This window comes from Malania oleifera, chromosome 6 (assembly GCF_029873635.1).
Source record: "Malania oleifera isolate guangnan ecotype guangnan chromosome 6, ASM2987363v1, whole genome shotgun sequence".
NCBI classification, from domain to species: Eukaryota; Viridiplantae; Streptophyta; class Magnoliopsida; order Santalales; family Ximeniaceae; genus Malania; species Malania oleifera.
In genome coordinates, this window is record NC_080422.1 from 74,501,950 (window position 1) to 74,525,735 (window position 23,786).

At 32.5% G+C, this 23,786-nt stretch overlaps 1 protein-coding gene across 1 annotated transcript; it reads right to left on the bottom strand.

The window, feature by feature from the left end:
* Positions 1-473: 473 nt before the first annotated feature.
* On the bottom strand, positions 474-10,747 carry LOC131157371 (20 kDa chaperonin, chloroplastic). Its single transcript, XM_058111468.1, has 6 exons — positions 10,518-10,747; positions 10,238-10,416; positions 1,666-1,845; positions 1,424-1,579; positions 1,062-1,139; positions 474-698 (listed from the first exon to the last, which is right to left on the bottom strand). Exons 2-6 carry the CDS (start codon positions 10,412-10,414, stop codon positions 525-527), a joined length of 765 nt encoding a protein of 254 aa, XP_057967451.1. The 5' UTR covers positions 10,415-10,416; positions 10,518-10,747; the 3' UTR covers positions 474-524.
* Positions 10,748-23,786: the final 13,039 nt, after the last annotated feature.

The window sequence follows — 23,786 nt, forward strand, 5'->3', positions numbered from 1 at the left end:
AATTTGATATATATATATATATGTATATATATATTATTTTCATAACCAAACATCAAAATAAAAATCTCTTTATATATTTTTTTATTTTCTTAATATTTTTTTAAGTTTCAAATGAGACCTTATGTTTGACTTGAAATTTTAAAAGTATTAATAAAAAACATATGAATGAATCTACATTTTCATGTTTGCCAATTGAAAATAATATTATATATATAATAAATTTATACAAAATTTTAATTTTACAAATTGCTAGCATTTAATTTTTTAATTTTAAATTATATTAAAATAAACTTTTATTTTTCCTTCTTGATCCAAAAAGACCATTAAGAATTCAGATTATACAAACAGCTCGGGGCAGAGATGCCTACACAATGGAACAAAATTAACTTTCAAGCACGATCACCACACAAAGGTGGTGAATATATCCCCAGAGTTTGATTACATTTCCAACCCGCATTCACTTAAGACGGTGCTGCCTGAAACTATTTGTTTTTTTTTGGAAGAAGCAAGGGGGTACATGAACACTAGGACAGTACAGCCATCACCTCAGATGCCCTGAGAGCAATATAGTCGAAACCATCACTGCCCTTGAAATCGTTCCCCGCATATTTGGAGTACAAAACTGTGTTCCCTGTGGTGATTGAGAGTGACTTTCTGTTACCTTCCTCATCCAATGGACCTGGACCAACCGCAACCACCTGCTCCATCCAACAATGTGCATATCAGAAATCAAAACTTGCAAACAAAAATCCTCTAAAAGCTCAGTTTAGATCATCAATTTTGTGAGATAAAAAAGAAACTTAATGTCTATCGTATTTTGTCTTCATATCAATTATGAAGAATGAAAATTTGTTCTACTATGATTAAAATTTAGAAAAATTAAAACTTAATGCCACGTACAATAAAAATTATCTCCATTGATTTAGTAAACTAGTGAAGGTAAAATCCACTACAGATTCAGATGGTATGTAGCATTCAGGGAACAGTTTATCCTAGAATAATTTGTCCAATAAAAAATGCTAAATATACTAAAATTTTAAGTTATGACAACCAAATCTCACCGTTCCAATGGAAGGCTTCTCCTTGTTTGCCTCAGTTAGCAACAACCCTCCAGCAGTCTTTTCCTCGGCCTGAGCAACCTGCAATCAAAGTTGAGACGGCAAAGTATGTCATGGCTTCCACATAATTGCACATCTCAATGTTAATGCCAAGTAATACATGATAAAAGACAAAAAGGATGAAAATGCATGACAAGCAATGGACTAAAAAAAATAAATAAATACAGAAATTAAAAATAAAACCAATGTTGATGCTGACATTCATTACCTCAAAATTTTGATTTTTTTACTCTCCTCCAGCTGTTACTACTTCAGAATCTAAATTAGGCTGTGCACAAACAAACAAATTTGAAGGGAGAACTAACCTTGATTAAAACTCTGTCATTCAGTGGTTTGAGATCCTTGACATCATCTGTCTCGAGGATACCAACAATGTCATCCTCCTTGAGTATAAGATGATTTAAACCATTGAATTCCAATTCAGTCCCTGCATACTTAGAGTACACTACTTGGGCACCAGTCTACAAAAGGATCAAGTCAGTAAAAAGTAGTTAACAAGTACCTACAGGATCACGCACAGCAAAGAATCATAGAAGTAAACAATCACCTTCACACCGATGTCCACTTTGTTCTTCCCAATAGTCCTACCCTCTCCAACTGCAACAATCTCACCACCTTGAGGCTTTGTTTGAGCCGTTGTTGGTAGTAAAATACCTCCTGAAGTCTTCTCCTCTGCAATTTTAATCTTCACTAATACCCTATCACCCAGGGGCTTAATGGAAGTGTACTGCAAATCCAAAAATCAATCATGTCAAATGAATCAAAAAGGGGAAATTAGATCCATCAAAATAAATGAACATAGAAATCCCCAAATTTGGTGGATTTTTTAGGAATCCTAGTTTGCCACGTATTACAGCACAGTGTAGCAATTATATTAGTTTTGTTAGTAGGTTTTCATTCGGTTTTTCTTGTTTCTTCTGTTTTCTTTCTTTTCAATCTTCTTCCTCTGGTTATATATACAGAGGCTTCAGTTTGTAAAATCAGTACGAGAGAAATAACAGAAAGTTGCTTCTCCTTTGTTCAAATTCAATCTGCTACACACTCTGTTTCAAGGTATCAGGGCAAGAAAGAAAAGAAAGCTGCGTAGCATCACTGCCATGTCCAGTTCTTCCATTTCAATGAATAATACAAGTGAAGAAAACAATCCATACCACTTACAGAGTGGTGATTCACCAGGTACAATGCTAGTTTCAAATGTCCTCACTGGGGAAAATTATCATACATGGAGTAGATCCATGATGATGGCCTTGAAGGCAAAGAACAAGATTGGTTTTGTGAATGGAACAACAGTTCGTTCAGCTTCAACAGATGCTTCAAATGCTCTGTGGGAAAGATGCAATAACATGTTTTCTTCTTGGATCATCAACTTAGTATCGAGAGAAATTGGAGCCAGCATCATTTGCTCCCACACTGCTACGGATATGTGGCAGGATCTCAAGAACAGGTTCACGCAAGGAAATGGGCCAAGAATTTTTCCACTTCAAAAGGATTTATCAATGTTAGTTCAAGAAAACATGTCGGTAAGAGATTACTAGACAAAATTTAAGTCTTTATGGGACGAATTAGATGACTATAATCAGATTCCTACTTGTTCTTGTGGTGTACTAAGAACATGTACTTGTGATGCCATTCGGGAATTCTTGAAATATCAGGATGTCATTCAATTCTTAATGGGATTGAATGAAGGTTTTTCTCACATTAGAGGGCATATTCTAATGATGGAACCCCTACCTGAAATAAATGATGTTTTTTCTTTAATGGTCCAAGAAGAACAACAAAGAGAAGTCTGCGGTTTTTCTCACATTAGAGGGCATATTCTAATGATGGAACCCCTACCTGAAATAAATAATGTTTTTTCTTTAATGGTCCAAGAAGAAAAACAAAGAGAAGTCTGCAAACCTGGGGTAATTGACATGGTTGCTCTTATGAGTTAAATGCCAGAATCGAATTTTTCAAGCCACAAATTTGCTTCTGGAAATCAGCAACCAAGGAGAGCAAAATTGTTTTGCACTCATTGTAGTTTGAATAATCACACAGTTGACAAATGTTATAAAATACATGGCTATCCTCCAGGTTTTAAATTCAATAATTCTCGACAGAAAGGAAAATCTTCATCAGCTAATCAAGTTACAAACCATCCTCTTGATACAACCTTTGAATCTTATAATAACTTGCCCTTCTCTCAAGAGGACTGTAAGAAATTATTAGCTCTAATCCACTCACAACCTGATAAACCCATTAGCCATCAAACAGCCAATGTTATTTCTACTAATCCTCCACAGAATACCCTCGGTATGATACTTTCTAGTTTTTCTTTGAATTGTTCAGTAACTTCATTAACATCTCAACATCATTGGATTGTAGACACACTGGTGCTACAGACCATTTGTTCATTCCATTGATACTTTTACTTCTATAACAAAGCTTTTGGACACTACTGTTATGCTTCCAAATGAAAACATTGTCCCAGTTACTCACCTTGGCACTGTTAAACTATCTAAAAGCTTAACTCTCAAATATGTACTTTGTGTACCATCTTTTTCATATAACTTGCTTTCGTTTAGTAAACTTACCTCATCTTAGAAATGTGTTTTTATTTTTTTACCTGATGTCTGTTTCATTCAAGAATTTACCCCCATGGAGGATGATTGGGATTGCTAGAAAATCTGCTAGGTTATACATCTTGCAACACTCGACTGTTAATACTGTTGAATCTTCACCAACATCCAATATTGTAAACATTGTCATAAACTCCAAAGTCTGGCATAAAAGATTAGGACATCCTTCTATGTCCTGATTGAATTTTCTTTCAAAACATGTATCGAATATTAGTTTTTTAGAAAAAACTATTGATCATTGTACAGTTTGTCCTATGGCTAAACAAAAAAGACTTCCTTTTGAGATTCATTCATATAATAAAAGTTTTTCTTTCAATCTTGTTCATGCTGATATATGGGGACCATATTCTGTTCCAACTCATAATGGTTCTAGATATTTTCTTACTTTAGTGGATGATCATTCTAGATTCACTTGGACATACTTAATGAAAATGAAATCTAAAGCTCAAAATATTTTTATTGCCTTTTATAATCTAGTTGAAACACAGTTTGAGACAAAAATAAAATGTGTAAGATCTGACAATGGTTTAGAGTTCAACATGATAAATTATTTTCAATCAAAAGGAATTTTGCACCAAGTATCATGTGTAGAAAAACCTCAACAAAATTCTATAGTTGAGAGAAAGCATCAACATCTTTTAAATGTAGCAAGATCTTTAAAATTTCAATCAAACATGCCTTTGATTTTCTGGAGAGAATGCATACTCACTGCAACATATCTTATTAATAGACTTCCATCCTTAATTTTGAATAACAGATCTCCACATGAAGTTTTGTATAATTCGGTTCCAGCATATTAACATTTAAAAATTTTTGGATGTTTATGTTATGCATCAATTCTTACCCATTCTAGATCAAAATTTTCTTCAAAAGCAAGACAATGTATCTTTATAGGGTGTCCATCTGGTATAAAAGGCTATAAACTCTATGACTTGGAACAGAAAATTTTTTTTGTTTCTCGAGATGTCATATTTCATGAATCTATATTTCCTTTCTCTTCTAATTTCAATAGGACTTCTAGACATGACATTTCAATTTAGTCAAAAACTATTTCAGAAAATCTAATTCCAGTTCTCCCTAAGCCAGTTTCAGATTTCTCTAAGCATATTTCATTTCCTGAACCATTGTCATCAGCAATTCCTCCTGTTCCATTTGTTCCTCCTGTTTCTTCCAATACAAATATACCCTTACATGATGCAAATCAACTTCCACCTTTGCGAAAATCCACTCGACAGCACAGAATGTCTAGTTATCTACAATCATATCACTGCAACTTGGCTACTTCTGCTTCTCAATCATCTCCCAAGGATCCTGCTATTATTTCATGTACCACACATAGTATTTCTGAAGTTCTTTCTTATTCTAGATTATTTGATTCACATAGAGCATTTTCTATTACTATTTCTTTTGATTTTGAGCCTTCATTTAATCATCAAGCTGTTCAGCATGCTCATTGGAGAGATGCTATGTCTACAGAATTATCTGCATTAGAAATGAATAAGACCTGGATTCTCACATCACTACCACCTCATAAAACTCCTATAGGGTGTGAGTGGGTTTATAAAACAAAATATAATTTTGATGGTTCAATAGAGAGACATAAGGCACGACTGGTTGCTAAAGGTTATACTCAATTGGAAGGTTTGGATTTTTTTGAGACTTTTTCACCTGCTGCAAAAATGGATATTATAAGGTGCATCTTATCACTTGCTGCGATACACAATTGGCATTTATTTCATCTAGATGTTAATAATGTCTTTCTGTATGGAGACTTAGATGAGGAAGTTTTTATGAAGCCACCTCCAGGTTATCTTCGCAAGGGGGGCAAAAGAGTGTGTAAGTTGCAAAAATCTTTGTATGGCTTGAAGCAAGCCTTAAGGCAGTGGAATTCTAAATTTACTTCTGTGTTGTTTACATTGGGTTTTTTCACAATCTAAGACTGATTATTCTTTGTTCATTAAGAAAGATGGAAATTCTTTCATTGCCTTGCTGCTGTATGTCGATGATATACTCCTAGCTAGCAGTGATCTAGCTCTTCTTCAATAGGTTAAAAGCTCACTAAGTGCTGGGTTTAATTTGAAGGATTTGGGGCTTGCAAAATTTTTTATTGGAATGGAGATAGCCCAATCGAACAAAGGCATATCTTTGTCTCAAAGAAAATATTGTTTGGAGTTAATTTTAGATGCTGGATTACCAGCCGCAAAATCTGTTTCATTTCCTACGGATCCTCATACCAAATTATCTAAAGATATTGGTGACTTGGTAGATGATATTACAGCTTATCGAAGACTTATTGGAAGGTTGTTATATTTGACTCAAACCAGACCAGATATTACGTTTGTTGTGCATCATCTTAGTTAATTTTTGGTTACCCCTCACATTCCTCATTTACATGCTATGCGAATCTTGTGGTATCTCAAATCTGCTCCTGGTCAAGGTTTATTTTTTCCATCTTCATCAGAGGTTCATATAAAAGCTTTTTCATACTCAGATTGGGCTAGCTGTTTGGACACTCGTAGATCCATCAGTGGATATTGTGTTTTCATTGGAGATTCTCTTGTTTCATGGAAGTCTAAAAAAGCAACAAACCATCTCACGTTCTTCAGCTGAAGCTGAATATAGATCACTGGATAAAAAATTTACTTGCTGACTTGCATCATTCCCATCATCAACCAACTCTCTTATTTTGTGATAATCAAGCAGCACCATGGTTCGAAATCGCAGTAGCGGGTAACGTCGCGTAACGGTCGCGGGTGTTACATAACGGGAAGCAGGCGTAACGGCTGTGAATTTTTTTCACGCACGCACAACCATGCCAAAATCAAAAAATAAGCATGAAATCCATTAATGCATGATTTTTAATGAATTTTGACAACCTTCATTCAACCTACAAATGCTTTTTAATAGGCATTATGATTTTTATATTAATTTTAGTGCGCTGCTTACAAAAAAAGGCATATTTTTTAAAAATTTGCATTAGTTTATTGGGTAAAAAAGATGTAGAAATGTAATTAAAATGAAGAATCAATTGATTAAAGACATAAAGTTACTTAAAATGAGTCAATAGACCCAATAATTTATATTACAATGCAATAATTTATATTACAATTTACAATTTAAAAAAACAAATATGGAATTGTAAATCTTACAATTTAATTATTTAAATGGTAGTGTACTTGAGTCACTTGAGACTTGACTAATTGTGTAGAAATTAGGATTTATTATAAATTTTAGATCTAATATTAAATTATTAATAGTCAAGGTATTTAAAAAAATAATTATGTAGAATATTAATTAATAATTTTTTACTAAATCTGTACTCTAACTCTCTATCTTTATAAATTTTATGTTTTAATAATTTTATACTAATTTTTTTATTTTAATTAATAAATTCTACTTATATAATCATTTATAAATTTGCATACTAATTAAATAATAAATATAAACTGAAATTATAAAATAAACTAAATTATTAGTTTAGAATAAATTGGTAATTTACAATTACATTAACCAATGAAGTAGAAGAACTGAAGAAACATGCCCAATCCCGAGTCCCGAGTCCCCACTGAAGCTGCGAGAGAGCTGCAACCTGCAAGTCCCCAAAATTTGGGCGAATCGAAGGCTTCAAAACTTATTTTTGGAGCTGGGACTGCGAGCCTGCAAATGGAGGCGACCTGCAGAGCACAGCTCCTTCAAGCTGATTTTTGGGTTCTTACACTAGACAAAGGAGACGAACTGACGAAGAGGAAAAAATCGAAACACCTTCAAGGGAAAAATCAAACACCTTCAAGACGAACTGCCAGTCAGCTGACCTGCGATGGCTGCAAACTGCGAAGAACATCTTCAAGGCAAAAATCGAAGCTGATTTTGGGGATTTTGAAGCTTCAGATCTGTAGATTGAAGCTGTACGAAAGAGACAAAAAGTGAAAGAGGGAACAGCACAACAAATCGAAGCTTCGAAGCTGCTTTCGTTTCTTTGGAGGCTTCAAATGAGGAGATCTAAGCTAGATGATGGAGAGAGACACACAAAAGGTACGCAGTAGTGTAAGGGGCTGTCGGCTGTAATGTGTCGTAGCGGACGTTATGGGTCGTAACGTTAGTGTAACGGCCATTATGGGCCGTTACGGTTCTGTAACGGCCGTTATGCACGTGAATTTTCTGCTCACCGCTAATGCGAGCTGTAATGGAATCGGAGAGATGATTTTCCATTACGTAACGGCCGTTATTTAATACCATGAGCAGCACTTCACATGGCAGCTAATCCAGTTTTTCATGAGAGAACTAAACATATTGAAATCGATTGCCATTTGATTCGAGAGAAATTGCAAGAGGGTCTCATTACTACTTTAAATGTTTCTTCTACTCATCAAATTGCATATTTAATGACTAAACCTTTAGGTTATCAACCTTTTACATTACTTTTATCCAAGATGAATGTGCACAATATTTACACATCATCTTGAGGGAGACTATTACAGCACAGTGTAGCAGTTATATTAGTTTTTTTTGTTGATTTTCATTCGGTTTTCCTTGTTTCTTCTGTTTTCTTTCTTTTCAATCTTCTTCCTTTGGTTATATATACAGAGGCTTCAGTTTGTAAAATCAGTATGAGAGAAATAACAGAAAGTTGCTTTCTTCTTTGTTCAAATTCAATCTGCTACACACTCTGTTTCACCACGAGCTGCTTCCCCCCAACCGTTCTTTTACTTCAACAATAAATAAAAATGAAGGGAAAACTAAGGTTATGTTTGGTTCATAGAATAGAATAGTAGGGGAATGGAATAGCTATGTAGAAATATAGCACTTTACAGCCAAGAAAGAAAGGTTGCAGCTGTATTGTGTGGCAAATAACCATGCAAATTCTACCAATTGTGAAATAGCGTAAGAATGGTGAAATTCGGAAATAGTTATTCCAATTCTTCCATGATGGTTGGAATAACACCAACTTTTTCATAAGCCTTTGCCTTAGGATAGGATCAATCTTATTTTGTAAACAATGATACTTATACTATTCTACAATAACTATCCCATTCCCACCCTATTCCATTCAATGAAATCATATGCAATGCGAAATTCTGTCGGTTTGTCAAAACCAACGTTCATTTTCCATTTCCAAATTACCAAAGAATAACAAAAATGCCACCCTACTTTTCAATTTTTCAACATTCATATTGGAAACTTGAGAATTTTTATTGTTTTCCAAGTTCTTAAATGTTAAAAAACTGGAAAGGTGGCAATTTTGTAATTCTTTAGAAAAGTAGAAATGAAAATTAAACTTCTATTCCACAACTAAATAGACCCTAAATTACGAGAAAAAAAATAAACCTGCAAAAATGAAGGATCTCCACAGTATTCTCCAGAGTAGTTTGTTAATTTAGAGTCACAACATCCATTATCAAGAATTATAAAAAAAAAAATCTTGAACAAAAATTTAACCACATAAACACACCCTTGCACACGCATGGTAGGGTGTTGACCAGCATTGATGACATACTAAATAGAAATATCAAGTACATTGTCAAATATCCAACATAATATGGTGCATTGTTAAGCTAAAAACCCATAAATCAGTTTCTAAAGTGAACAAGTACACGGAATGGTCAATTGGCATTGCATTTTAAACAGAAGACATAATAAATATCAGAAAATGCAAGTCAGATAATATTCAAGCTTCCCGCAAATTCATACTCATGAAGCAAACACAGAATTTTGAAATCCAGTAACTTAACAAAAAAAAAATCACACTAACAAGAATATAGCCAACAAAAGTTAAAAAGCTGAAAATCATGTAAGCCAATTCTTGAAAGAATAGTTCTACAAGATCCCAACTTAACTAAAAAAAAGCTCCAAACACCATTTCCTAACTAACACTACAATCGGATAGCAAAGAAACAGACAAAAAGGAATGATAGTGGTTTCTCTTAACAAGATGAAAAGAGATGATCAAATGATGATGTTTTCTCTCCGCCTTATTTGAAGAATTAGAGATTAAAAACAAGAAAGGAGTTAATACTCTTCTATGGTATTTGGATTACCAAAGAGAGGAAAAATTTGAATACTATTTGAGCAAATTGACTTCCCATTTTGTTTTCTCCTGTTTTATATTTGATGGAGCACTCCTTGTACTTCAAAATTTTGATTTAAAGCTAGTCTCTTTTGTTTCCAAATCTCCCTTATTTCAGAGAGACTCGGAAGGGATTCATAATGGGTTTTGCTCACCCCAAGTTTTCTCCATTTCTTTATATATATATTTCACAAAGTGCAATCGAGTAATTTATCGGGGGAGAGTATGATTTCTTTTCTTCTTTCTTAAAATCACCCAAATCCAAAGAAAATCTTAGCAAATTAAGAAAGTTCTCAATTTGCGTTGCTGACTGATTAATCAATAGCAACAACAACTACCAAAACAATGGTACCAAGGAACAAACAAAACAAGAGCAATGAAGTTAACAACAACCACAACAGCAACAATAGTAGCAGTAGTTAAAGTAAAAGCAAAACCTTAGGAGCAACCACAGTAGCAGCTTTAACCACGAGACCCCGGAAGGACCTGCTGGCGAGACCCACAGGCCTAATTGGAGCGACAGAAGAGATCCCGACGGTCGAAGGTCTAAGCCCTTCGAAGGAGCGCAAGCTTCTGGAGGAAATGGACGAGGCAGTGAACTGAGCAGTCGCCATTTCTGAGGGGTCAGGAACATCAGAGAAGTCAGCAATTCGAATGAAATGATCAGTTCACATAAGATTGGGCGAACAAACGAAGACGAAACTGAGAAGAGCATACCTTGGAGGGAGATTTGGTTGAGATTGTATGCTTGGAAGGAAACTTCGACCGTTCTCCGATGGCTGATATGGAAGGAGCTGAACCCGGGGAGTGGGGTTTTATGGAAAATAGACGATTCTAGAATGTTGGAGACAAAACCCTAGCCAGTGGCAGGTCCGAGAGTGGAAGGGGGGGAGAATGGTGCGAAAATGAATATCTAAACCGACGCCGTTTTGAGCGACCAAACGCTCACTCGAGTATTAAGCCGACCTCATTTTGTGTTTTGCTCATTCAAAAAAAAACAGAATAAAAAAACTAATTGTTTGGCATTATTTTTGTAAATTAGCACAAATTTTTTATTATTGTGTACCATGATTAGGCTAATGTTAATGCCAAAAAATCAAACTTAATCTTCATGTCGACAATTTGTGATAATTATTTGTAGTTAACAAGGAAAAAAAAAAAAATTTTGAGGCTCCCAACTATCTCTGAGGATATATATATATATATATATTAAGCTTAAGTTAGCCTTAGGATAATGGAATAATAATAGTGTTAAAGCGATGAATATTTGTTTAGAGCTTTTAGGAGCTGTTTGGTATCACTATCAAAAATTAAAAAAACAAAAACTAGTAGTGAAAATAAAAAGAAACAAAAAGTAAAACCAACAATCTATTTTGTTAACATTTATAAAACTAACACAGATTAAAAACTTAATTAAAAAATATTCATTTTCATCTTTAAATCAAATAATATTATAAAATATGATTAAAATAATAAAAGTACAAATAATACATTTTAAAAATTTCTACAATAAAAATAAAATTTATTATGTTTATTTTACTTAATTATTTTACTTTCAAATATTACTTTACAATAAAAATTTTATTGGACATGACACTAGAAAAATAGTGAAAGTATATTGTAATTGACTTTATTATTATTTTCAAAAAATTTATATATATTTTTATTTTAATTATATTTAAATTCATATGAACATTTAATTTTGATTTTAATTTAAAAGTATGTAAAATGAATAATTTAATTCAAAAAAACTATTTCTGTATAATAAAATTTCTAGTAACAGATTGCGAAAATAGTTAAAAATCATAAAATCTGATTTTTATTTTCTTGGTAAATAATTAAAAACCGGCAATAGAAATAACAGAAAAATGACAACATAAGAAGCTGATTGATGTCATTGTCAATTAGAGAAACGAAAGCAAAAATAAAAATCAGAAACCAGCAATCTGTTTGGTTAACATTTATAAAACTAATACAAATTAAAAAATTAATTAGAAAAGGTTCATTTTCATCTTTAACTCAAATAATATTATAAAAATATGATTAAAACAATAAAATTGCAAATAACACACATTAAAAAATTACTACAACAAAAATAAAATTTATTCAAATTATTTTACTTAATTATTTTACTGTCAAATTTTACTTTATAATAAAAATTTCGTTGGACGTAATAACTAAAAAATAGTGAAAGTATTTTGTAGTTGGTTTTATTATTATTATTATTTTTAAATTTATGTTTATTTTTCTTTTAATTATATTTAAATTATATGATTATTTAATTTTGATTTTAATTTAAAAGTGTATACAATGAATAATTTAATTCAAAAAACTATTTCTATATATTAAAATTTTTGGTAATAAGTTGCAAAAATAACTAAAAACAATAAAATCTGGTTTTTATTTTTTTGACAAACAACTGAAAAATCAGCAATATAAATAGATAACTAACAACATAAACAAACTCGTTTTTATAATATGTTTCTTAAATGTGCATAAATAGAAACAAAAAATAGAAAACAATAACAATACGAAACAAGTCCTAAACAAACGTGATTTTATAATATGTTTCTGTTTTTCCACAATGATGACATTTTGGTTTGCGGAATGTTTATTCTCAGTAATGTATTAGTTTTAGCATATTGGTTATAATTAGTTATATAGGAAATTATGTTGTTATCATAAAACAAATAATAATGAGAAAACATTTTATGAATCCACAATAAGAAATAGATAATTTCATCATAAAGATGTCCATTCCTTTTCGTTGACTTTTTGAGTCCTATCCCATTTTGATAATGATTGTTAGCCTTGGTGGCTACATAATCATGTTTAATCATGTTTAATGTGTTTTGATGATATCAACCTATTAGTTGTTCCAAGTGTATTTCATCTTTGCAGATCATGTTTAGTTTAGGTACAAGTAACAAATACATGAAGGTATCAAATCAAAGGTAAAGATCGGACCGAGTTGACATTCGAGTAGTAAAGATCAGAGTGGACACACTCGAAAGTACTCAAGCACATCCAAGGAAGCTAGTATAGGATTATATGTAATGGGGAGTGTTTGAGGTAGGAATTATTGTAACTCTCGCGATTTTATTTCATGCATGATTTCTGAGGAAGAGTTGAGCAAAATTGTATGTGCATACTAGGACACAAGAGTATATAAGATTTCACTAAGTCACAAACTCAATACTCATGGTTTTCAAAGATAAACAAAGAGTTTGACAAAATATCCTATACTCAAATATGTTTTCAAATGGGACAAGTGTTAAGTGGTATATGTGTTATAATATTTTATATACTTGATCCAAAACAAGTTTTATGTCCTAAAGCCTTAAGAAAATTTAATTATATATTCATAAGGATAAGTTTTAAATCATATTAGTGTTATAATCTTTTATAAACTTGGTCCTGCTTGGGTTTAAAACCTTAGTTATGCACCTATCAAATTTCTTGAACACCCATCGGTATTTGGGGTATAACTTTTTCTAGGAAAGTCCAAAAAGGACAATCTTGGCATCTATGGAAAGTTAAGAAAAAAATACCACAACTTTTGTGTTGATGACTTTTTCTGATTTGGGATAATCATCAACATTTGAGGTAATTCGTTGACAATTGCAAACAAAATGTTAATAGTCGATGAATTGGGTTAAATAGCTGACGATTGGCATCGGGATTCGGTACCCAATGGTTATAAATGGCTAGTTTTCAATTTAAACATATAATATATCACTCCAATAGCCATAAAATGGCTAGTAGCCCACTTTGCCTATAAATACAAGTTCATAGACTTGTTCAGCCTTGGTTTTGATGATCTTAGTGAAAAATATCTTTTGAATACCAACCCTAAGCACTTTGCATATTGCTTATCATCTTAAGTGCTCATTTTTTCTCTTACTCTCTAATCTTGTTTGATTCATTACTTGAGAGATTAGTGTGAGGTTTTTTTTGTATTTGATATCAGCTCATTTGTGGAGCATTGGTTTGTATCTCATCTTCTTGTTGTAAAAGGATTAGTTCCCGTATTGAAGGTTTTTGGTGAGTCGTTGTTGAAGGTTCTTAGTGGACCGTTTTGCAAGGCTTCTTAGTGAACCTTGCGGTTCTTGGTGAGCATTGAGGGATTTGTTCCCCTGTTGTAAAGTTTCTCCTCCGATGAAGGAGTTTGATAATGGATTGTGAAATCCTTGAGTTGGTCTCAAGGCGTGGACGTAGACTTGGTGCCGAATCACATTAAAATACCAGTGTTAAGCTTGTGTCTTGTGCATAATTTACATTTTATATATTGTGATATAATTGCTTGTATCTTGCCAAGAATTTTATTTCGTAGAGAAAGCAAAAATATGCGAAAGAGCCCATTCACCCCCCTTTAAACTCTACACCCAGGTTGACAAGTGGTATCATAGCGAGGCGTTTGCATTTTTCAGAGTAAAATATAGAATGTAAAGATCAAATGACGTAATTGATGGACACCTCTTCCCAAGGACAATCCGTGACCAAACCACCAATGTTCAATGGTTCCAACTACCCAACTTGGAAAAATCAAATGACCATCTTCATCCAAGCACACGATCTTAAAATGTGGCGGGTAATCACAAAGGGAGATTATGAGTTCAAAAATGACAAAGGCGAACCAAAACAACTTGAGAAGATGTCGGACACCAAAATAAGGTTAGTAGAACTTAATTTTAAAACCAAGAATTTTCTTTATTGTGCTTTAAGTGATAATGAATACAATCGTATTTGCAGATGTGAAACCGGTGAAGAAATATGGGATAAGCTTGAAGTCACATATGAAGGTACATTCCAAGTTAAAAAGTCCAAAATATACATGCTAGTTAATGAGTATAAAATGTTTAAAATGGATGAAGGAGAATTAATCACATCCATGTTCACTTGGTTCACACACATCACAAATGGTTTAAAAGCACTCAATAGAACTTATTCTATGGAGGATAATGTTCAAAAAGTTTTCCGATCTTTACCCAAGTCATGACATGCTTGAGAAGTAAGGTGTACTCCCAAGGGGGGGGGGGGGGGGGTGAATTGGGTTTGTAAAAATTCCTTTATAAATCCTTTTATTAAGTATGTTGGAATTGGTGTATTTTCGAGAGGGGGGTGAATTAGAATTTTAAACTTTTTCTCCAAGGTTAAATAAGATATCTGTATTATTTTGCAACCTAGAGTCTTTTTATGTAATTCCAAATGCGCAGATGTGTATAATATGGGGAAATATAAATCATGCGCATCATTCACAATGTAACATACACGTGCAGTAAATAAATTGCAGTAATGTAAAGTCGACGCATAATACGTTATCAGGGTTCGGTCAACTGTGCCTACGATCCTGCCTCTAGCTCGCAAGTCCGAATATTCCACTAATGCTCACCTAACGGGTAGAGCAGCATCAGTTACAATCAGGTCAATTAACGGGACTGACCTTAACCTATATACACCTTAACAGGATGGTGCACCTATATTTCGTAACCGGGTCTAAGCCAGTTTGGGACTATTCAATAGAGCTAGTCTCCCCCTTTAGACCCGTGCCTGGAATACAATGAATATAAAATTTATGTATAAACAAATGTGCTTCTTACACTAAGGTGATTTGCACCAATATGCTCAATCAAATAATGCACTCACATATGATAAATAACAAGCTCAAGTGAGATTTTGTTAACCAAGTGTTAACTCACAATAGGATGTATATCAATGTGCGTATGTGAGAGTGAGACTTTTGATATCAAGCTAATATGCTTCTTGTGTGCACAATCAAATAGTCTCTATAACCCTATACAAATATCACATAAATATTTTTCAAATATGAAGCACAGTAGATAATAGGGTTTTTAAGCTTGATAAAGATGTTGTCGTCAAAGCACAAATCAAGCTTATGATACTTGCAATGGGGATGTAAGATCTTAAGCCACACAAGGGTTTTTCCCAATCAAATATTTATGAAAGAAATAATATGGGAAAAACCTTAGCTAGCTCTCCAAAAATCAACACGTAATCAAATAAAAACCAGGGAGAGTTTAGCCTATGTAAAGAGTACAAAGAATACTACCTTCTTTTAAGATAAATAACTAGATGAGTATAGGAGATAGATTTTTGCAATAGAATTAAAGAGATATGAAAATATAGAGATTTTGGACAAAAATATTTTCAGAGAATTTTTCCAAATCTCAAATCCTAATTCATGCTTAATTTTTGCAAATGAAGGGCTAAATATAGAATTTGGAAAAAAATATAGCCGTTGGGGACACGCTGGGTATTTTTGAAAACTATTAAGTAAGTTTAATTAAAGTTAACCTAGTTTAACTCTCAATAAAATTTCAATAATCCGAGAGGCTCGGTAGATCGTACTTAAGGTTCGGTTGACCAAGTGTCTTAATTCGGTCGACTAGGTAAAAATTGACCTAAGAATGTGGTTGACCATTTTGAGATTTTGAAGGCGATTTCCCAAATCCATGCGGTTCGGTCGACCGTATCATTTTGAACTAAGAAGTTCGGTAAACCAGGCGGTTTGGGGCTTTTCATAAGGATGTTTGGTCGATCAGAGCATTGAAGCTCATTTTGGATCGGTCGACCAAAGGGTCAACTTTAGACCCAGGGAGGTTCGGTCAACCGTAGTGTGGTCAAACTCTTAACCATGGACCAATTCGGTCGACCAAATGCTTCTCATGCATTCTGGTTCGGTCAACCAAACATACATTTTAGGTGCATTTCAGTCATAATCCCTTTATATATAAACTCTATTCATATGATGATTAAATTTAAGAAGATAGGACATATTTTTATGTAGTATAGGGGGTCCTATGGTTAGACTAAGGCATTTGAGAATTAATCCCAAAAATCTTGCGTCGGTCAACCGAAGGGTGATCCCTAAGGTCCACCTATGGTCATTGAGCTTATTTGTCCTATCATGCATGAAATGCATTAATTATTACGGACCATATAAGATTACAGACTCAAATGATAAATATAAAAACATAATACAACTTGAAACACAAATCGATCTTCATGCACGACTCCTTTGCAACTCCATGGAATACGCCGGGATGCTCGTTCAGGCGCTCTTACGGCTTCCATTTCTCGTATGTTATCCGTGTTAAGAAAAATAAATCTGTTCAAATACTCAAAGCACACAGATGAGATAATGTGGTTTGTCATATTCAAAACAGAGATGTGACCAAAAAGTCAACAATCTCCCCCTTTTTTATGATAACAAACACAGGAGCAAAATGTGGGTTTGCTTGACAAGGCTCCCCTTAATAATATGCACAAATATAAAATGATATTCAATAAAATTCACATACAAGCATAAAGACTTCAGAAATTTTCAAGTTGTGTAATTAAATACAACAATTATTTTATATTCTGAGTAACAAAAATGTAGGGAGAAAGACTAATTTTGCTTGTATAAAACATCTCCCCCTTTTGTCATCAGCAAAAAGGAAAAAAAAAAAAAAAAAACATAAGTGTTTTTGAAAAAAATGTGGCAATTAAGCATACAAACAGTATAACTTGGTCATTCAATTTTAAAATGACATAACAAACATGATTAGACCAGAATTATCCACAAACCATAATAATTTAAAATATATAATAAGACCTGTAAAAGATTTGATTTCAAAACATACGACATATGATAGTAGGTATTGGTTTGAGCATAAAGATAGTCTAACTAGTTCATATGCATTTTATGTATAACCAATGGACCAGTCATTCAACATCCTTTGTAAATTTGTATATAAAAATATAACTTCATGGCATAAAAAATTTAACACAATACAAGCAAAAGTCATGAAGGCATTTAAGCACACAAGCAAGAAATAAGGTATGTATCATTTAAAATCATTTCTTACCATAAGAATATATATATATATATATATATATATATATATATATATATATATATTCCCCTTATGATATTAATAAATACTGGGGGCTTATGCTTGCTAAAAAAGAAACTTTAATTTAAAACTCAAGCAAGCATTATTTTTCTGGTTTATCATTTAAGCACAAATCACAAAGTACTAGAAAAATGCAACCATATAAATATGAAGATATTAAATTTAAAAATAGGGATCATATGGCAAAACCTAAGACACCTGTGGCTAAGTGATATATTTTAAATCAAAATTTTCAATAAAATCATTTTGTTTAAGCACAAGTCACAATGAATTCAACAACAGATCTAAGTCTATAATGTTGAAGAGCACGACAAGATATAATTTTAATTTCTAGGTGCTCCCCCTACCAATTTGAATATGTGCTTAGATTTTGTTAATTACTTATATTGATACTAATTGTGAAAATTCATTAAGTGTTTGAACAGTATAACTACTGATTCTAGATTTTACTGGATAAATGAATCTCACCAATAAAATATCCTTAAACACAAGCAATAGGTCTTGCATGGTGTTCATCCATACCGTGAACAATCCATATCAAAGAATGATTCAGTAGAGACAAGATATGATGTTCAAGGTAAAACAATTTCAGACTCAAAAAGTAGTAACAGTGAAGAAGTGAGTCCATGGGTTAGGTATTCAAATCTTTTTTCAAGGACAGGGCTTATGCTTCTCGGTATAGTCTCAAGCATACATAAGTGCATTAACATTCAAGGATGGATTTCATTTAAGCACACTCAACACATGTTCATCCTTCTAAATATTACTCAGCATGCAAAATATTATAGATGTTAAGCTCATGTTCATTATCCTTAGAGTGGGGCTCAAACTCCCCTTGTATATTTGCATGCATACTTGCATTAAGTTCAGGGTGATAGTCATTTAAGAGCATTCCTTATATATTCATCCTATCAAAGGATTTCAGTATGCAACAAATAATAAGCATTTAATGCATAGCATGATATATTACATTTCAATTTTAAAACATGATAGCCAAATGAGGCTATACTCAAAGGTAATGCAATAGGGGTTCAATACAAGAATGACACAACTCAAAGTATACAATGAGTGTGTGATGAACACTCCTCCTAAGCCATGCAATTGCTCATAGTTACATGGACTTAAATATTATAACATGATGATTGACCATTTGGGTCCTTTATGAAGTTCATATCCTAAGGTTAGGACCGAATGGTGTCCATGAACTTAATTTCTCCTAGGTCCATAAAATGTGTACATGTTTTCAGTTCAGCGCAAGCAAATAGGATTTAACATGTACTAATCTATTTAATTAACTAGCGTCCTAGGAAATAAACATGAAGGCTATGCATGTTTTTCAATTTAGCATATATCATTTAAAATTCAACATGCACAAGTGGACGGTTCAGCATGCACTTATAACTAAGGATGAAAATTAATATTCTTTTATGATTCACTCATCCTTTCAAAAATATTTTGGCATATATTAAATTATTATCCTAATACATGGTTTCATTTATGGGAAATATTCTACTAAAATGTTGGCAGCATTTCATCTGTAAATAGAACATTTTCCCAATTTTTCATGTACCTAAAACCTGATAGATTCAAGCAAGCAATATAAAATAATCTGTATTATGTAGATACTATTCAGTTAAAGGCGTGCGAGAGCCTGTATCCACTACCAGCATGCAATACACATCCACTACATTCGCCATGAAGGAGACATTTTAGACTACGCACGCAATCAGGTAGTACAATTAACAATTCCCGTAATATATAAATCATCCATAAAAGAGATTCAATCATTTAATGCATTATGGATATCAGTTTGCAGTATTGTTTATAACGACATATGAGCATAAAAGATATTATATCAAAAGAGCAATTCAATTTATAACCATGAAAGATAAATGCCCCCCCCCCTAAGTTATGCACTTATTCATTTTATACCTTTTCTTATTTCACAAATTCTTTAGCCAAGAGTTATACGATTTTCAATGGTTTAATATTAATGTGAATGCTTTAAGCTTATTGGACCAAAAAGTCATAATAAATATTTGTTAAGGTAATAAGCCTATGTCTACCTCTTTTCTTATGATTTCAATACATGTGAGAGGTATGAGTTAGAATTACTTTTAAATTTAACTCATCATGTATAGGTTTCTTTCAAATTTCATTTCATAATCTAGATCTGAAACCTAGTGCAAATAATTTTAGCCATTCAATACATCTCTAAGTATATGAAGCTCTAATAAATTTGATTTTAACTTGAGAGCTTATGAAACGAAAATGAGTAAATACTCTTAACGATTAAATTACCATTATGTTCAGAAAAGTATTTAGAATGAGTAGGACATTGTTCAAAACATTTTCATGGAAATGGATATGTTTAGGCAGATTGGGTAAAAAACATTTAGGAGTTTATGAATATTGTGAACAATGCTCTTTAGACGATGGCAAGTACCCTTTGGATTCAAGACACGAGCCGATGGATGAATGGAACTTTACCAAATGTGATTGTGGTTTGGCAAGGAGTTCCTATGGAGGATACAGTGAACCAAAATTATAAGATTTTTATATTTTAAGCACAAAAAAGGAATATTTTGATTAATCAGTGAAACTAGAATCCCTTAATGGTTGTCTCTAATTTTAATTATGGAAGAATGTCTTTTAAATAAGCACTTGATGGAATGGGAACTTAATAATTATTAGTGCTTAAGCCTAGAGTGATGACAAAACTTTGATTAGGCTTTTATGCTCAAGAATAATCGTAGGATTAAGTGATATAAAATGAATTCCCTAAGTCCCAAACATATGCAATGGACATAATATGCTTAACTTAAGATATTCATATTTAAGCGTGAGTTAAGCATTGAGAATTATTTACCTAGTAAAGATGCTATGTCCATTTGGAAGTGGATATTATTCTGACATGCTATAGCCAATGTTTTTATATTTTACCCAATCATAATGATATGTATGCATTAAGTTTAGATTGGATATTCTACTTGACCTTTCATATTGGCTCAATTATATAGGATTCTTAGTATTCAATATAGTGCATAGTGAATGCACCTACTAAGAATTTTCATTTTAAGAACCAATCACTTCCTAAGCCTACAGTCATTACTACCCTTAAATCGAGGAACTAAGGAAGAATTAAATAATTATGCAATATTAATGTAGATCCATTTTACCTTAGGTCCTATAGGGTTTGCTTTGCTGATTATCCATTTCATTTCTTTTTCCAAGCCTCTGGCACCTCTAGCTAACTGATTAAACCTGTTGTGCCCTTTTCTTTTATGTTGTAAGCAAGTTTTGAATTTTTGTAAAAGGCTATGCTTACAATTTTTATGTTTCCATGATGAGGCATGATTATGGGATTTATATGATGACCCTGAATCCTTTTCACAAAAATTTCTCTTTTTAATTCCTAAGGATTTATCATTTCTAACTTCTCCCTCTTGACAAATTATTTTCAATATCTTTTCAATTTTTTTCTTTTCAAGGATGGCATGATACTCTTTTAATTTGTCTAATTGTTTAGCCAACCTTTTGTTTTGATTTTTCAGAACAGTTTAATAATAAGATATTCTAACTAGAGACTTACGAATTTTAAATGAATGCTTTTCTAGTTGTCTATTCAATGACATGCTTTCATCAGAAAACTCATTGCATGATTCAACACAAGATTTATATCTATAACTATCATATGATTCAATGCATATAGTATCATCATCAGAAACAATCGATGGCTCATCATAAGATATATCATAGAATTTTTCGTAAGAATCATCGCATGCATTATCAACAGAACTATCACTATGTTCAATAGATGATTTAGCATGTGATATATTACAGAATTCAGCATAAGAATCATCACATGCTTCATTGCGCGAATCAGTAAATGAGGTAGGGTAAGATTCATATACTTCATTTTCTCCTAATACAACCGGCTCAAGATTAGCCACTACCTGATCATTTAGGATTGGAGTATCTAGAGTGGCTGTGATGACCCAAAAAAAAAATATATATATATATATATATATATATATATATATATGATTAAAGTACAATAATAATAAAATAATAAAAATAGTCATTAAGTTAATATCAATACAGAAGTGTTTTTCTGTAGGATCCTTGATTCCATGTTTGATGCCTAAAAAAGACCTTGTCTTAGCGAGTGCTCAGAGACCATTGCGGCTCAGTCGCTCCTTGGAGGTCGGCCTGGTCAAAATGGAATTTCATAGGATAAACAGGATAGACACTGTTTGTACACGTAAATAAGTATATATATACATAAAATAATGTTTTGACTAACATAATTTGCAGGAATATATGATACAATAATAATAATATAGGTATCATATGTGGGGCCCACAAGACTATGTAGGGTCTACTTGAGTCCCGGAGCCACAAGACACTATTTATATACGTAAATAAGTACATAAAATAATGTTTTGACTGATATAATTTGTAAAAATATATGATAAAATAATAATAATATAGGTATCCTATGCGGGGCCCACAAGACTGTGTGGGGCCCACATGAGTCCCGAAGCCGTATGGAGGTTTACACGAGTCTCAAAGTTATGTAGGATACATAAAATCGTATAAGAGTTATTGGAGTTACGTATGATCCATTTTGGTCTCGAAGTTGTGTGGGGCCCACAAGATCATGTGGGGCCCACTTGAGTTTTCAAAATTTAAATTTAATTCTTATTCAAAAATAAATAATAAAATAAATGATTACTAAAAATAGTTTAAAAGTAATAATAATAAGAATAATAATGATAATAATGATAAAGAAAAATAATAAAATAATAAAATAATAAAATAATTAATTAACTAATTGATTAATTAATTAGGTAAGTAATTAATTAAAAATTTATTGGGAATGGTGGCAAGCACTCCCACATGGCCTCCATTCCCATCCCACACTCAACCCATACCTTACCCATACCTTGCCCATTCTTTAATTTTTAAAATTTTAATTTCACCCCATCTCCCCACACTTTTATAAATTTCATTTCTTCCCCAAAATTTTTCTATAAATAAGGAGCTCTCAACCTTCATTTTTCACAACAATTTTCCAAGAAAGAGAAGGATTAGTGAGTGAAAGAAATTATGGTGGAGAGAGAATTTTTAAATAAGTTCTCAATCACCCACTCTTTCCGATCTCATTTTTTAAAGATAGTTATTGTGTTCGTAGCACGCGGTAAAAGAAGAAGGTAAGTAAATTTTGATTATGTTAGTTTCTTTTTATTTTAAATTCATACCCGAGTTTATTTTGTACGTAAATTTTAATTATGTTACTTAGTTCCACAAAATTTCCATGAGTTTATTTTTACGCATATTTAATTATACCAGTTCTATCTTTAATATACTTGCATCTATTTTTGGGTTAAGAAATGTTCCAATCCCCTCGGGTAAATTTTCAGCATTTCTTTTTATTCAAAAATAAAATTATATATATATTTAACACAAAAATTGTGTGGCATGAGTTTATTTGTGCGTTGCATTTTTATGAAAATATGAGTAAAGATGAGATTTTCACGATATTATTTTTAAATTGCATAAATTACAATAAGATGATTTTAAAACCCCTTATGGCAACGAAAGTTCAAAGTTACAGATGCTCGGTACCGCAACTTAAAGTTTATACGGATCAGAGTGCACCCACACTGTTTATAGAATGGTTATTTATGTTAGTGGATTTCTCCTGAGTGCACACCTGGTTCCGGACCATGACTTAATAAGGAAAATCTCACTTAAAGTTTACGTACGTTGATTTAGTTTGGTCGGCCAGCCAGCTAAGTCCAGTCTTCGGACCGCACAACCCAGTCATGGGGGTAAACATGACTTACGGCAAGCAGGCCTAAGGGTGATTTTTATAATATATGTTTATACATATTTAATTACGCGTACAAAGTTACTGATGATTTGAAGGAAAAGTGTAAGTTTACGTGAAAAGGATCATTTTGGTACTTAAATGACGATCTAAGGAACACGTATAAGGAAAAGTATATGTATGTTTATCATTAAATATTTTTACAGTTTTAAAATTAAAAGTTTAATTTAG

What these genes read in the sequence shown, in the direction of transcription:
- LOC131157371 (XM_058111468.1), bottom strand. Translation starts at nt 10,414, where the DNA reads ATGGCGACTGCTCAGTTCACTGCCTCGTCCATTTCCTCCAGAAGCTTG. An exon ending in AAGTGGACATCGGTGTGAAG is followed by an intron (nt 1,580 to 1,665) that starts GTGATTGTTTAC and finishes ATCCTTTTGTAG; the next exon opens with ACTGGTGCCCAAGTAGTGTA. An exon ending in ATGACAGAGTTTTAATCAAG is followed by an intron (nt 1,140 to 1,423) that starts GTTAGTTCTCCC and finishes CTTTGATTGCAG; the next exon opens with GTTGCTCAGGCCGAGGAAAA.